This window comes from Chiloscyllium plagiosum, unplaced genomic scaffold, assembly GCF_037043375.1.
Source record: "Chiloscyllium plagiosum isolate Xiang-an unplaced genomic scaffold, Cpla_swu_hap1 HiC_scaffold_6, whole genome shotgun sequence".
NCBI lineage: Eukaryota > Metazoa > Chordata > Chondrichthyes > Orectolobiformes > Hemiscylliidae > Chiloscyllium > Chiloscyllium plagiosum.
The window spans coordinates 1711710-1728424 of NW_028270144.1; the positions used below are offsets into that span (position 1 = coordinate 1711710).

At 41.5% G+C, this 16715-nt stretch overlaps 1 protein-coding gene across 4 annotated transcripts in view; it reads right to left on the reverse strand.

Annotated features, from left to right (window-relative positions):
- Positions 1–810: 810 nt before the first annotated feature.
- The window catches only part of LOC122551024 (phospholipid scramblase 1-like), a 132780-nt gene continuing 116875 nt past the window's right edge, over positions 811–16715 (reverse strand). For all 4 annotated transcript variants that reach the window (XM_087987826.1, XM_087987824.1, XM_087987827.1 and 1 more), the window contains 2 exons: positions 8679–8779; positions 811–2328 (listed from right to left, as the gene is read on the reverse strand). In XM_087987826.1, the coding sequence (XP_087843952.1) occupies positions 8714–8779 (66 nt within the window). In that variant the 3' untranslated portion in view covers positions 811–2328; positions 8679–8713. The remainder of the gene's footprint in view (positions 2329–8678; positions 8780–16715) is intronic.

The window sequence follows — 16715 nt, forward strand, 5'->3', positions numbered from 1 at the left end:
GGGTCTGGCAGCACCTGTAGAGAGAGAGAAGCAGGGTTAATGCTTTGAGTCCAGTATGACTCTTCGGAACTGAAAAGAACTGGAAAATGACCATTTTTATACTGTTAACCGAGTGGAATAGATTGCAAAGATGCCCAAAAAAAAGGCATGGTTTGCCTCCTGAATCCCATGGACTCCAGTTTTGCTCAGGCCCAATCTCAGTCAAACACACCATTGATGTCAGGGGTGGTCACAGGACATACCTGGGCAATTTTCCACATTGTCAGGCAGATTCCAAACTTGTAGCTGAACTAGAACAGCTTGGCCAGCTTTAGTTGTCCAGAAGACCGTTCAGAGTGAAGCGTGGGTCGGGAGTCAAACATAGGCCAGACCAGGTGAGGATGGCAGATATCCTTCCCTGAAGGGCATTAGGGAGCCAGCTGAGTTTTTTTACAACAGGTGACAATGGTTACATGGTTGCCAATAGGCCAGCTTTTTAAACTCCAGATTTTACTAAATTCAAATTTCACAATTTGCCTTGGTAGGATTAGAATCCATTTCTAAAGCATATTAACTTGGGTTTCTATAGTGGTCAGTAGTCCTCAGACACTTTAACCTTTCTAGTTTCCAGTGCATTCAGCTGTTTCTTGACATCTTGTGGAGTTAATCACCCTGGATGAAGTTAAAAATCACACAACACCAGGTTACAGTGCAATAGGTTTAATTGGAAGCACTAGCTTTCAGGGCACTGCTCCTGCACGGTCCCTGGGTCAAAACTTGGAATTCCCTCCCTAACAGCTTTGTGGATTTTTTTTTAACAACCCAAGGACTGCAGCAGTTTAAGAATACCAGTTACTATCACCCTCTCTGGTCAAATTAGAGATGGGTAATAAATGCTGGCCTAGCTAGTGACACCCACATCCTGTGAATGTAAGAAAATCATTCAAAAAGGAATTAGATAACCATTTGTCAAAAAACTTCATACCTTCTGTTAGTTTAATGCACAAGATATCAACAAATTCTGATAAAAGCCTTGTAGATAGATGTGTGCAAATCTTCCATCAGTGCAGAGATTGAAAACCTTCAGACAGAACATCACAATCACACTTTACTGGAGGGAAGAAGCTTTAATTATTGTAGTTTTAGTACTACAGACTGTGAATGACAATTGTAACTCACTAACTTTAAATTATATCCATTTCACAATCACTCTGAAACCTTTTTATATTTTCCCTATTTCTCTTTTCCTGATAGTATTAAAAATGGTTAAACATAAAGCATTTTCCTCATGCCATGACATTTTTCCCTGTGTCGGCCACGTGGATAAATATTGGACAATTAAATCATCTTCCTTCCTCAAAAATTATAACCCATCTCCTAAACAATAACTGAAATTGTAACAATTAGAAATTTCTTTGTTATCAAATAGATTTCTCCAGATGTAAGTATACTGTTCAAATGTATGGCATATATTGCAATCATTTTTTATTATGGGATTATGTGTTTCAAAAACAAAAATGTTTCTTATATAGTGTATTATTAAAATTTAAATCTTTGCTAAAAATTTGTAACAATGATAGTAACATCTGAAAACCATGGACACTATTTTCTAACATTGATTACACACTGAGGGCTACAATGCAGTACGAGTGTTGGGCAGAACAAATGGCAATTACCTTTGAAACAGTCCTATTCCATTGCCGTGACTTGAAAGTCATAAAATCAATGTGGCACACATGCAGGCCATCTACCCCATCAAATCCATCCAAACTTTCCAAAAGCACATCAGCTAGTGCCACTCCCCATTCTATCACTGTAATACTGAAAATTTATTTCATTCAAACACATACCCACTTTTCTTGTTCTTTTTAAGACCTCTCCCTCCACCACCCTGGTAGTAGGAGTTCCAAGTCATCAGCACTCTCAAAAAACATTCTTCCTCGTTAGCCCTGCCTTGTCTGTCAGAAATCCCACTGACGTGTACATGGATTCTCCTTAGCACTTCTGGTGAAGTTACAGTGGCAGCATCAGCACAGTTCCAAGGAAATTCCCAACTTATTATTCCAGTTTAATATGATAACAATATAGATATTCGATACTTCAACAGACAATACCAGATATACTGGTAAACCACCAACTTCAGTGATATTAAATAAATGTTAAAAATAAATGAAGTTTTTTGGATTTTCAAAATAATAAATGAAACCATTATGACAGTGTAAATAAACAGCTCAAAGAATTCCGATGAATTACTTCTGATTCTATTAATTCCAAGTTGAAATTAAGTTAGGCACATTATTGGATATCTGTCATGTCGTCCAGTTTATCTCTTTGCACTTCATGAAACATCTGAATGAAAAAAGAAAAATAACTTTAAAGACTTTACCTTTCAAAAAGACAAATAATTCAGATCTAATAAATGTCAATGACACATACTAAACTTTGTTTGCATTTAAATCCTAAATGTTATTAACTATGAAGAAATTCAAATGGTATATCTTCAGTACAATAACAAATTCAATTGCATAAAAACATGTGCTGAACTAGGTTTCCTCAATTAAAAATCACGCAACACCAGGTTGCTTCCAATTAAACCTGTTGGACTATAACCTGGTGTTGTGTGATTTTTAACTTTGTACACCCCAGTCCAACACCGGCATCTCCGAATCGTTTCCTCAATTGAACACAATTGTTAAGAGAAATAAGGGTATAGTTGAATGACTTGAGTTATGGTGTAGGTGGGAAGATTTCCAATACATGGGCATTAGAACCAATCCTAGGATAAAATACATCTTTCAAAATGAACAGTTGGCACCTCAGTAGGATGGGGATCTCATAGCAACGTTCTCTAGTTTGTTTGGGAGGTCCTAAACTAACATAAAATGGGTGTATCCTGTATGTCCTAACATACAGGACATACAAACAAACATACAGATTAGGAGCAGAATTAGGCCTTACAAGCACTGAGCTTGTTCCACCAATTAATAAGATCATGGCTGATCTGATAGTGGCATCAACCCCAAATTCCTACCTATCTCAAATAATTATCAACTCTCCTGTTAGTTATGAATCTCTCTACTTCTGCCTTAGAGAAATATTCAGTGACTGCCTCCACCACTCCCTGCAAAGACAGAGACTCCTAGCTTTCTAAGAGATAAAAATTTTTCTTGTTTCCATCCGAAATAGGAAACTCCTTGTTTTTAAACTGTATCCCCCAATTCTGGCTTCCTTTACAAAGCAAAACCACCTTTAAACATCCAGAGGTGTTTGTCATTAGGGCAGCATGGTAGCTCAGCGGTTAGCACTGCTGTTTCACAGCGTGATGGACCCCAATTCGATTCCAGCCTCGGGTGACTTTCTGTGTGAAGATTGCACATTCTCCCTGTGTCTGTGTGGGTATCCTCCGGGTGCTCTGGTTTCCTCCCACAATCCAAAGATGTGCAGGTTAGGTGAATTGGCTGTGCTAAACTGCCTGTAGTGTTCAGGTATGTATAACTTGGTGCATAGTCAGGGGTCAATATAGGGTAGAGGGAAAAGGTTTAGGTGGGTTATTCTTTGGAGGGTCGATGTGGACTTGTTGGGCCAAAGGGCCTGTTCCCACATTGTAGGGATTCTTTGATTCTACATATAAAGGTGAATACTTCAAATGAAAACTAGGCCAAATATAATTAGTTTTCGAATTCAATAAAATCTGGAAGAACTGACTTAATTCCAACCATGTAGCCACTGTCAATTATTGTAAAATCCTATCAGGTTCACTATTGTTCTTCAGGGAAGGTATTCTGCCACCCTGATGAAGGGCTTATGCCCGAAACATCTCTCCTGCTCCTCGAATGCTGCCTGAACTGTGCTTTTCCAGCGCCACACTTTTTGATCCTGCCATCCTTACACAGTCTGACCTACGTGTGACTCCAATGTGGGTAGCTCTCACCATCTGGGCAAATAGGGAAGACCGATTAATGCTGGCCTAGCTGAAAATGCCTACCTCATGAATGAATGATAAAAGGATTACAAACGGAGAACAAATGAGTATTCTGCATTGGTGATCACTAAGGAAGAGAATGTTGAATTCTAATGATAAAATATAGCAGAAGCAGACAGTGTGTAGCTAATGGATGGTTTGAACATTCTAGTGCAAAATAAATTGAAAAGGCTGGTAATGCTCAGAGTGGGCAAGTCTCCTGGTCCAGATTGCTGTATTCTAGAACGTTTAAGGGAGTGGGGATTGGGAAAACCAAAATCTTCTAACATTCACTCGATGTCAGGGAAGAGTGAGAGGATTGGAGAATGGCAAATGTGACATTCTTATTCTAGGAGGACTGCAAGGACACATTTAGAAATGACAGTGTAATATTACTGGCAATGTTTTAGAAACCATGATAGGATGAAAAAAAACGTGGAGACACTTGATTTCATTAAATGAGAACCAGCACAGCTTGGTAAAAGGCTTGAATAATCTAACTCTTGTATGTTGCCTATACAGATTTTAAAAATGTTTTGATAAGGTAACAATATCTGAAAGGCTGGTTAACAAAACTGAGGCTCTCAGAATAGGAGGGTCAGCCTCAGCCTGGAGTTTTAAAAAAAATGGCTCAAGAACAGAGACTAGCAAGTGGTAAATTGTTAATTTTTAGACTGAGGGATGATAGGATGTGGTCTTCCTGAATGCTCAGTGCTAAGATCATTGCTCTTCTGATTTATATAAATGATTTGGATATTGGAATTGCAACAGGATTCTTGGTTTGTAGAGCTTGATTTGAGAAATATGAAGGTGCCTGATTGTGGGGCTGACAAGAAAGCAGAGTCACCATGTATACACAGGGATTAAAACTGTTGTTAAAACCACAGGATGAAACCTCCTCATTTTTGGACAGCGAGGAAAGAAAATTTGGCTGGTGTTAGGCTTCATTGAGAGGAAGACTTTGACCCAGCCTCAGAAGATGCAAATGGGAAACTAATGATCTGTTGTGTGGCATGCAACAAGACTCAGGTGATCAGATTTTGAGATGAGAGGGGTTCAGATGCAATTGAGAAAAGTTGAGTACAAAGGCTGGATCTGGCAAAGGAGCTGGAGTTTTACTGAGGAAATTCAGAGTTTTGAGGGATGAAATTACTGCCATACCTGTTGAATGAGACACTTGAGAAAACTTGAAAAATCTTTCTTTGTTGCATCAACTATTTAAATGTTTAATTTATTATTTATATTGTACACAAAATACCTGTGATTTCATGTTTAATTAACATTAATTATGGTTTGATTGTTAAAGACTAGATGCTACAGAAGTGAAATATTGTTGCTTAGCTGTCAATCTGACATTTGATACTTTTCATTAGCTGTTCTCCATAAGGATCATAACAGAATATAATTTCAAAGTTTGTCAATGATGCCAAACTGAGAGGTGTGGTAAACAACAGCAACAGAATGGGGATACATTTGGCAGATGCAATTTAAGATAAAGTAATACATTTGGGAGAAAAATGAGGGAGAGACAATATAAATTTAAAGAGACATCGGACCCAAAACATTAACTCCGATTTCTCTTCACGGATGCTGCCAGACCTGCTGAGCTTTTCCAGCAACTTCTGTTTTTGTTTGTGATAGATTTAAAGGGACTATTCTAAAGACTCAGCAGGGATATAGGTATCTGGGTGCACATGCACTGACATTTGAAACTGGATGACATATTGAACTGAATGTTCTGGAGCTTGTGAAAGTGGGATATGAGGCAGAAGAGCCATTACATGTGGAGGATTGGCAGAGTGGTGGACTGTTTGTCACTTTCTCACCCCCACAGCACTCTGCCAGCAGCTGAGAAACTGAAAGGATGGACCTCCAGCCTAGAGGCTAATTGTAGTATTGGGGGGTCAATTAAGGGTCTCTTGCAGTATTTTACTAGCAGTATGTGAGCTCTTGTCACATGGGGAGATCACCTGGCAAATCCTGGCAGATTCCCTGCAGATTCACAGCCAACCTGACAGGATCTGCCCGATTGACCCCAGTGACCCTGACCTCAAATACCATGCAGCGAGGGCAGTGCCATTATACATCCTGTTTGCTGGATACCAACCCAGTTATAGGCACCACTTCCAATGCCACAGCTGGGGTCTGAAGTACTACTGGCACTTTCTGATTCCTTTTCATTCCAGAAAGGATAAAAAGGTCCTGGACTTGCCAACATATTAGCTATTTCAGAGCCTGAAATGTGGCTGAGTTGGACCATCATTTGGGCCAGCACTACCCTGTACTCCAAACAATCCACCTAAATGAGAGAGAAATTAACAAAGCCTATGAGAACTTGAGCATCATAAATAGAGATATTGTATGCAAGAACAGTTAAGTGATTCTACATGTGTTTTATTCACTCGTAGGCACAGCTAACTGGGACAGTATTTATCACCTATCCCTAATTGCCCTTGAGAAGATGGTGGTAACCTATCTTCTTGAATTGCTGCTGTCCATTTGATTTAGGTAGACTCGCAATGCCATTAGGGAGGGAATTCCAGAATTTTGACCCAGTTACATTGAAGGAACAGCGATATATTTCCAAGTCAGGATGGTGAGTGGCTTGGAAGAGAGCTTACAGGAGGTGGTACCCCCATTATCTGCTGCTCTTGTCCTTCTAGATGGAGGTGGTCATGGATTTGGAAGGTGTTGTCTGAGGATCTTTGGTGATTTTCTGCAGTACATCTTATACATAGCATGCACTGCTGCTAATGAGTGTCTTGATAGAGGGAGTGAATGTTTGTAGTTCTGGTGCCAATCTACCAGGTTGCTTTGTCCTGGATGGTGTCAAGCTTCTTGAGTGTTGTTGGAGCTGCACCCATCCAGACAGGTAGGGAGTATTCTATCAGACTCCTGACTTGTCCCTTTAGATGGTGAATAGGTTTTAGGCATTTAGGAATTGAGTTACTCACTGCGGTATTCTTAGCTTCTGACCTGTGTTCTGAAGAAAGGTCACTGGACCCAAAACTTTTACTCTGCTTTCTCTGCACAGATGGTGCCAGACCTGCTGTGTTTATGATTTGTTTTCAGATTTCCAGCATTTTTTATTTATTCCTACTGTTTTCTGGTCACTAACCAATTTTCTATCCATCTCAATATACTATACTCAATCCTATGCACTTTAATCTTACACATTAATCTTTTATGTGGAGACTTTATGAAAGCCTTCTGAAAATTCAAGTAAACCACGTCCACTGGCTCCCTTTCATCAACTCTACTAGTTCCAGCCTCACAGACTTCCAGTAGATTTCCCTTTCATAATCCATGCTGCCTCTGTCTGATCCTGGTCTTGCTATTTCTGCTCTATTATCTTTCATAATGGGCTTAAGTATTTTCCCCATTACTGACATTAGAATGATTGGTATATACTTTCTGGTATTCTCTCCAACTCCTTTTTTAAATAGCAGAGCTAGATTACAATCTGTAGGAAACATTCCAGAGCCTATAGAACCTTGGAAGTGACCATCACTATTACTAGGGCCAATGTCTTAGGTACTCTGGGATATAGATTATCAGGCCATGAAGATTTATGGCCTTTAATCCCATCAATTTCCGTAACATCATTTTCGATAAAAACTGATGTCCTTCAGTTCCTTTCTTTCTCTCAAACCTGTGTCCCCAGCATTTCTGGTATTGGCACTGGTACTTGTATTTAACAGCCATACAAAAAAAACCAACGGTAGATCATGGAAGATCAGCTTCCTACATGGTGTGGGCCTGCCTCACCATGAGTAATAAACTGGCTAAGGAGGATAAGGCCCTCAAGTTAAGAGTCCAAGGGAGTACCAACCATACCATTCCTGCCCCACCTCTTAGAATTTCAGAAATGTCAGGGGTGGGCAGGTATGCAACAGAGAAGCTACCTGGTGATTTTATGTGCCTGCTCTGCCCTCAAACCTGCTGACAGAAGAGCATATGGACCAGTTCCTGACTTCACATTGTGACAACATATTTAATGGACCAGTAAAGGTGGATCTCTAATCTAGGCTGAGCTGCCTGTTGTCAATAATTGCAAACAATAAGAGTTTTAATTATTCGTTTTTCTCTACAAAATGGAAAATAAATCAAATCATGATGGCTTCACCAACTCATATCAGCTGCAATATTCTTCAAAGTGATAATTAATTTTGGACTGGGATTATTTTCAAGATTTCCCATTTGTGCTATCAAGCTGACTAGCCATAGTCACTGGATTTATATCTTTTTTTTTGAACAACGGTGCAATATTTGTAATCCTCTAGTCTTCCAAACCACTTCATACCAAAAGGAGATTTGGAAGATTCTGGTTAGAAGATGCATTATTTGCACGTTTCTCCCCTCAACAATCTAGACTGGATAGTTTTCTAGTGTGAACATTGCCAAACAGTACAGTTCTTCCTCTTTATCTATTTTTACCAGACTCCGTTTCACTACTAATTCCTCCTTGACTGTAAAATTGGCAGAATCCTTTACTTTAGTGATGACAGATGCAAAGTACTGTTTATGTCCCTCAACCATGATCTCTTTCTCCATAAAATCTCTTTATTCTTAAATAAGGATCTCCTTAAGATCCTTAAATAGCCCAATTGGTTTCTCCAATTTCTTCTAAACTTAGAAGCTACCAGATTAGTTTGAAAAGACATCTGTAATGTTAGTAATTATTTTATCTTTAATAAACTGTAAAAAAAAAGTCAATACAGAGAGCCTGAAATCTTACCATAATGCTTCTGACAAAGTTGTGCAATTTTGTCACTAAAGCATCCGCCAAGCTCCACCATGTTGCACACCTCCAGAATTTTGCTCAAAGTACATGAAATCCTGTGGTAAAGAAATATCAGAAAAAAATGTTTGCAACATATTATAAAGATCTCAGTCACTAACATCAAAATTAAATCTCCCAGATGACTTGAAAGGAAAGATTTGTATGAATTCGGAAGATCTGGACTTGAGTATACACAACATAATTTCTAAAGGCAAATTGGAATGTTGGATTTAAAAACAAAGGAAATGGACACATGTGCAAGAAGGGCTGAAGAAGGGCTTATGCCCGAAACGTCGATTCTCCTGCTCCTTGGATGCTGCCTGACCTGCTGCGCTTTTCCAGCAACACATTTTTCAGCACATGTGCAAGGAAGCTGAACTTCATCTTTATGAAATAATTTATGTTAGGTTCTTGTTGGATTATTGTGACCGTTTCTGAGTATCATACATTTGAAATGTGACAATCCTGTAGACAGCATAGACAGAATATTAACCAGAAAGGAACCAAGGGCACAGAACTTCTTTGTGGAAAGAACAATGTATCTGGAATTGTTCTCTTTAGAGCAAAATAAACTTTAGGGAAAGACCTTTTAAATCATAAATGGTTGTGATAGTTTCACCCACTTCCTCACAATATTTTCACTGGCAGAATAGTTGGTAACCAGAGGGCTGTGGTAATTTGCTCTTTTCCCACAGGCGGCATGAGGAAAAACAATTTAAATAAAAGGTATTATGATGATCTCCAGAATACTGCCTGAGTGGATGGGAAATGCAGATTCAAACTTAACTTTCAAAAGGCAGGCAGAATATTTGAAGGAGAAAAGGTTTTAGGGCTATGGAAGAAAAGCAAGAGAGCAGGACTAACCAGATTACACTTTCAAGGACCGACCACTGACATGACGGGCCGAATGGCCTCCATTTTGTGTTGTTTAATTCTTTGATTCTACAAGGCTCTCTGCAGCTCCTGCTGAAATTGGCAGAAGGTGGGTCAGCAGTGGAATCCACTGGTATCAACGACTGAGAGCAAGTCAATTCATTCTAGACAAACTGACAATTATTGCATAAATAATGTACAACATTTGGAGATTTCAGTACAGCAGGCATTAAGTGTACTGACATTACAAACTAAAATGGAGCCATCTGCCATAACACTAGACAACCCCACTGGCATCAAAATCCTGCATTGCAATTTATATTTGTTGTTTAAATTCATGACTCCATGACTGCAAAAATGCTTCCAATGTTGCTACCTACCAGCGTCTGACTGGTCAGCCACTTTCTGGATTAGTGGTGCTGGAAGAGCACAGCAGTTCAGGCAGCATCTGAGGAGCAGTAAAATCAACATTTCGGGCAAAAGCTCTTAATCAGGAATAACTTTTATTCCTGATGAAGGGCTTTTGCCCGAAACGTCGATTTTACTGCTCCTCAGATGCTGCCTGAACTGCTGTGCTTTTCCAGCACCACTAATCCAGAATCTGGTTTCCAGCATCTGCAGTCATTGTTTTTACCTGGTCAGCCACTTTACTTACCTACCATGCGTAGAACAAATTCTCAGGAGAAACTAATTGTAATCATTTCAAGAGGCCTAGTCCAGTTGTCATTTCAGCATTCTAGTTACTTTTCAGGACTTGTTACTATCTATTTTTGAGGCTGTAACTGTAGTGATTGTAACAAGGTCAGCCAGGAAGACCTCTTAGAATAAGAGTTCCCCAATTGTGGCTGACAGATATAAACAGGAGTTTCAGGGGTTCTCTTCACTCAGAGCTGGTTCTGAGGGACCCAGACTAGTGTCAAGGAATCTCCATTTGGAAATATGAAAGGCATGGTGATGGGATACCAGCCTCCGTGGAGTTATTTCAGTGATGATGAGAGAAAGAAAATACACTCCTGAAGAAATTTGCTTGTGACAGTCATTTTGGAACTGGGGTAAGTATTTCTGGCATCATGCCATTAGTTGGGAAACTTGACTCGGTTGAACCTGCTGTTGAGGACTGGGCTCAGAATGTGGAAACTATGCATTTTTTTTCTGGGCAAATGACATTGGGGCAGATGAAAACCAATGAGTAATTCTCCTGATAGCTCGTGGACCTACAGCTTTTTCAGTTATTAGGATCCTGAAAAGTTTCCTGAGGCACCAGATACTAAAACCTTTCAAGAGTTAATGGATTTAGTTCAGGAACATTACAATTCCAAGCCTCCTCTAATTCTGAGATGCTATTGCATTTATTCGGTATTTGAGAACCAGAGGAACCATGTCAGGATTTTTTAAGGCAATAGAGGCATGTGACTGCTTTAATTCATGAGATGCCAAGAGACTGTTGGTGTGTAGGATTAATTATGTAACTATGCAGAAGCACCTACCAGCTGAAGCCCCAACTGGACTTCAAACAGGCACTACAATTGGCTTTGTCATTAGAAAATGCAGCAAGTGGAGCATAGGAGTTATAGAGTATGGAAGTAGACACCATTGGCAACCCAACTGAGCTTGAAGAACAACTCGAGTGAAGATAATTGCATTGCCTCAGTCAGGGCATATCCTGAACAGAGGGACTCTAGGTCAGCCACCAGCAAAACCCCAAAATAAAGTCAAGTCTCGGCCAAACAGTTAACATTTTCTTTAGGATCCAGGCCAGCAAATCATTGTAGTTGCTGCCGGTCTACTAAAGAAATCCTATGAGTCCTAAACTGAGTTAGAGAACTCGTAGGCTAGTATTCAGGAGATGCACACTAAATCTGGTTTGGAACAGTTAGATTGTTTTGCAACATCCAAATCAAAACCAATCAAAATAAATATCTAGTTAAATGGTCACCTGGTTCTAGTGGAGGTTGACACTGGCGTGGCTGTATCAGTGATCACAGAAACAGTCTTTAACAAAATTCACTCTGAACTCCATCCTTTTAAGTTTACCTAAGATCTTGGTTAGATTGAGAACCTGTAACAGGGAACTTTTACAGATTAAGGGTACAACCTTGGTTCCAGTCTCATGTGAAAAGCAGCAGGTTTGGTTACCATTGATTGTAGTAAAAGGCCCACACCCAAGTTTGATTAGATTAGATTCCCTACAGTGTGGAAACAGAACTTTCGGCCCAACCAGACCATACCGGCCCTCTGAAGAATAGCCCACCCAGACCCATTTCCCTTTGACTGATGCACGGGCAATTTAGCATGGCCAATTCACCTGATGTGCACATCTTTGGACTGTGGGAGGAAACCGGAGCACCCGGAGGAAACCCACGCAGACAAGGGGAGAATGTGCAAACTCCACACAGACAGTTGGCCCGAGGCTGGAATCGAAACTGGAACCCTGGTGCTGTGAGGCAGCAGTGCTAACCACTGAGCCACTGTGCTACCCTTGATGGGGTGAAATTGGTAGAGAAAGATTTATCTTGATTAGATCAAATTTTTTGATTAGAAAATAGCTACCTGAGTGACGTCCCAATTAAATACCCAGAAGCCTTTCAGGAAGGTCTAAGGACTATGAAAAGACCAAGGCCACCATGCATATTGCCCAGGACGCAATTCCATGCTTCTGCAAAGCTCGCCCAGTGCCATTTGCCTCATATACAAGAGCAGAGGCAGAAACCAGGAGGCTGGAAAGCAAAGGATTCATCAAACCAGTACAGTTTATAGAATGGTCACGAAATTCCCCAGGTTGGTTTGCCTTTGTGGGAATTTTAAACAAATGGTAAACTGCTTTATGCAGCTGGATAAATACACAATCCCTTGAATAGAGGATTGACATGCAAAGCAGGCTGGGGGTTTGTCCTTCATGGAGCTTATCTACAATTGCAGTTAGACAAAGATTCCCAGAAGTATGCTATAATCAATACCCATAAAGGCTTGTACCAATATATGAGACTGTCATTTCCGTACCATCAGCTGGTGTCATTTTCCAGCGGACAATGGTGACCATTTTACGAGGTCTACCCCAGGTCATCACTTATCTGGATGATGTTGTATTAATTGTGAAGATTAATTAAGAGCATTTGCAGAATTTGGATATGTTGCTTAAATATTTCTCCAAAGTGGGCATCTGCCTTAGATGGGAAAAATATGAATTCCAGGCACCCTATATGACCTACTTGGGCTGCAGAGTCAACAAGACCAAATTACACCCGTTGGAAGATAAAATGAGGGAATCAAAGATGCCACGGCTCCCTCGTCTATACCAGAGCTTAGATTTTTCCTTAGATTGATTAATTATTACGGAAGGTTCGTACGTAACCTGGCCTCCATTTGCTATTGGAAAAGGGTCAGTCTTGGAAGGGTCTCATAGCTAAGGCATAGCTTTTAGGGAAGTGAAGAAGTAGCTATCACCATCTAAGGTGTTGGCCCACTATGATTCCACGCGAGATCCGGTGCTGATGTGTGATGCCTCCCTGTATGGTATTGGCATACTGTAGGGTCACAGGTTGATCCCTTTGGAGAGGAACACTCGATAATGTATGCTGATTTTAGCTGATGCAGAGCACAAATACACCCAGATAAAGAAAGAAAGTTTGTTGTGAGAAAGTTCCATCAATACTTTGACAGATATAAATGTGTAATAGTAATGGACCATAAACCCCTGCTAGGGATACTCAAAGAGGACAAGGCTGCACCACCCATAGCTTCTGGTTGAAATTAGCAGTGTGCTCTCATTCTAAGTAAGTACAATTACAATTTGGAACACCATCTGGGATGCCAAGTAGCAAATATGGATGCCTTGAGCCACCTCCCCCCAGAGGTGCCGCCATTAGAACAGCTCATTCTGCTTTTAAATTTTCAGGATACTCTTCTAGTCAGTGCTGACAATATCGGATTGTGGACACAAAAAGATTCTATCCAGGAAAAACTGAAACATCTGGTGGTGATGAGGAAAACAAAAGGGCCATCACAACCAGAATTGAATTTTTTCTGGACCCAGTGAGACCAGATAACTGAAGAGGACGGCATTTTAGTTTGGGTAGCAAGAGTAATTTTCTCGAGCAAAGGTCACCACCAAGTACTGGCTGAACTCCACCAGGGTCCACGCCCCCCCCCCCCTACAACCCACCCTCCCGTCCTGGCACCTTCCCCTGTCACCACGGGAACTGCAAAACCTGCGCCCACACCTCTTCCCTCACCTCCATCCAAGGTCCCAAAGGAGCCTTCCACATCCATCAAAGTTTGACCTGCACATCCACCAATATTATTTATTGTATCCGTTGATCCCGATGTGGTCTCCTTTACATTGGGGAGACAGGACGCCTCTTAGCAGAGCGCTTTAGGGAACATCTCTGGGACACCTGCACCAATCAACCACACCGCCTTGTGGCCCAACATTTCAACTCCCCCTCCCACTCTGCCGAGGACATGGAGGCCCTGGGCCTCGTTCACCGCCGCTCTCTCACCACCAGACGCCTGGAGGAAGAACGCCTCATCTTCCGCCTCGGAATACTTCAACCCCAGGGCATTAATCTGGATTTCACCAGTTTCCTCATTTCCCTTTCCCCCACCTCACCCCAACTCCAAACTTCTAGCACAGCACTGTCCCCATGATCTGTCCTACCTGCCTATCTTCCTTCCCATCTATCCATTCCACCCTCCTCTCTGACCTATCACCTTCATCCCCATCCCCACTCACCTATTTGTACTCTACGCTACTTTCTCCCCACCCCCACCCTCCTCTCATTTATCTCTTCACCCTGCAGGCACTCTGCCTCTATTCCTGATACAGGGCTTTTGCCCGAAACGTCAATTTTCCTGTTCCTCGGATGCTGCCTGACCTGCTGTGCTTTTCCAGCACCACTCTAATCTAGACTCTGGTTTCCAGCATCAGCAGCCCTTGTTTTTACCTAGGGGTTTCCAAAATGAAGACGTTGGCAAGCAGTTATATCTGGTGTCCAGGATTGGATGCAAACATAGCCACATTGATGAGGCAGTGTCCAAAGTGCGTGCAACCCAAAAATTACCACCAGCAACTCCCTCACACTCGTGGGAATGGCTGAACAAACCCTGTACTCAGTTACCTGCCGACCCTGTGGACCCTTTTGTTGGCTCAACATTCTTAGTGATTGTGCACACAGAAATTATCTCCTCATCTCTGTCTTAAAAGGAAGACCTCTTATTTTTAAACTAAGTCCCTTCATTTTAGTTTCCCCACAATTACCTTCTGTTTTCAAGCTACTAAGTTCACTCAGGATCTTATATGTTTCAATAAAATCACCTCTCAACTTTTAAACACCAAAGGCCACATGCTTAACCTGTGAAGTTAAAAATCACACAACACCAGGCTATAGTCCAACAGGTTTAATTGGAAGCACACTAGCTTTCGGAGCGACGCTCCTTAATCAGGTGATTGTGGAGGGCTCGATCGTAACACAGAATTTATAGCAAAAAGTTACAGTGTGATGTAACTGAAATTATACATTGAAAAATTGATTATCTGTTAATCCTTTCATCTGTTAGAATACTATAATAGTTTCACTTCTTTCATGTGTAAACCACAAAACCTTTTTTTAAAAAGTTGCATTCTCGGGTTAGCTGTTAACAATGGTGATAGCTAGACAATATGTTGAAGGTGTTGGCCCCCTGTGTTCTCTGTCTATGACCTGATGTTTAGATTGATTATAATCTAAAAAGTGAGATAACGGAGTTTTACATGAAAGCATGCAGTTTTTGAGCAAAGTACGATGTAACCCTGCAAGAACAAATTCACCCCACTAAATATACATGTGCATGTGGGTCTTTGTGGGTTGGGGAGTGTGAGAAAGTGTATGTGTGTGTGTGTAGTGAGTGCAGAGTGTCTTAAGTCTGTGAGGGGGTGCATGTGTGAGTGTGGAAGTGTTGTGTCTGTAAGGGTGTGTGTGGGTGTCTGTATGCGCCCGTGTGTATGTATGTGTGTATAGAAGTGTGTGTGTGTGTGTGTGTGTGTAGGAGTATCTGTGTGGGTGTATAGTGCAATGGTGGTCACATGGCGTAGTTTTTCAGCTCCTGGAAAATACTGAACAACGAAGGGTACCCTGTCGGTTGCAGCACGTGTCTGTCTCCTGAGGAGGTCATTACGGTTCCTTGCTGTGGCACGTTTGAACTGCAGTCGATGAGTTGTGCATCGTATCCTGTTCTTGTGAGGGCATCCCTGAGTATTTCCAGGTGTCTGTCACGTTCCTCCTCATCTGAGCAGATCCGGTGTATGCGCAGGGCTTGTCCACAGGGGATGGCTGTTTTAATGTGTTTTGGGTGGAAGTTGGAGAAGTGTAGCATTGTGAGGTTGTCTGTGGGTTTGTGGTAGAGTGCGGTGCTGAGGTGTCCATCCTTGATGGAGGTGCATGTTCCAAGAATGAGACAAATAGTCGAGAGTATTCCATGGTGAGTTTGATGGCGGGATCAAACTGTACCTGTGGAAGGCAGTAGAAGTCGCCTACATGAGAATTACTTGTGATGAGGGCGCGTAGGGAACTCTGAAGGACTGGATCCAAAGTTCTGATCAGTGTGTTAATTCTCGGGTGTGTTCTTTGGTCAGATCAGCTGGTAGTTGCCTGTAGTGTTCCTCTTGTTCAGTTGTCGGTACACTTCCTTGCAGTAATTTGTTCTATTCTGAATGACAATGACTCCTCCTTTATCTGCTGGTTTGATGACAATGTTGTGATTGGTTTTGAGAGCCTGGATGGCATTGCGTTGGGAACGGGTGATGCTTTGCTCTACCTTGTGAGTATGGCTGATGAATCTGGCATTTATATATTTCCTGACGGTTTGAGCATACATGTCAAGCCCAGGGCAGCGGCCCTCCGGTGGGCTCCAAGTTGACACGTTCTTTGCTGGCTCCTCTAGAGATCCGTGATGACTGTTCCAGATCATCACAACCAGGAACACTACAGGCAACTACCAGCTGATCCAACCAAAGAACACACCCGTGAATTAAACACACTGATCAGAACTTTGGATCCAGTCCTTCAGAGTTCCCGACGCGCCCTCATCACAAGTAATTCTCGTGTAGGCGACTTCTACTGCCTTCCAAAGGTACACAAAGCC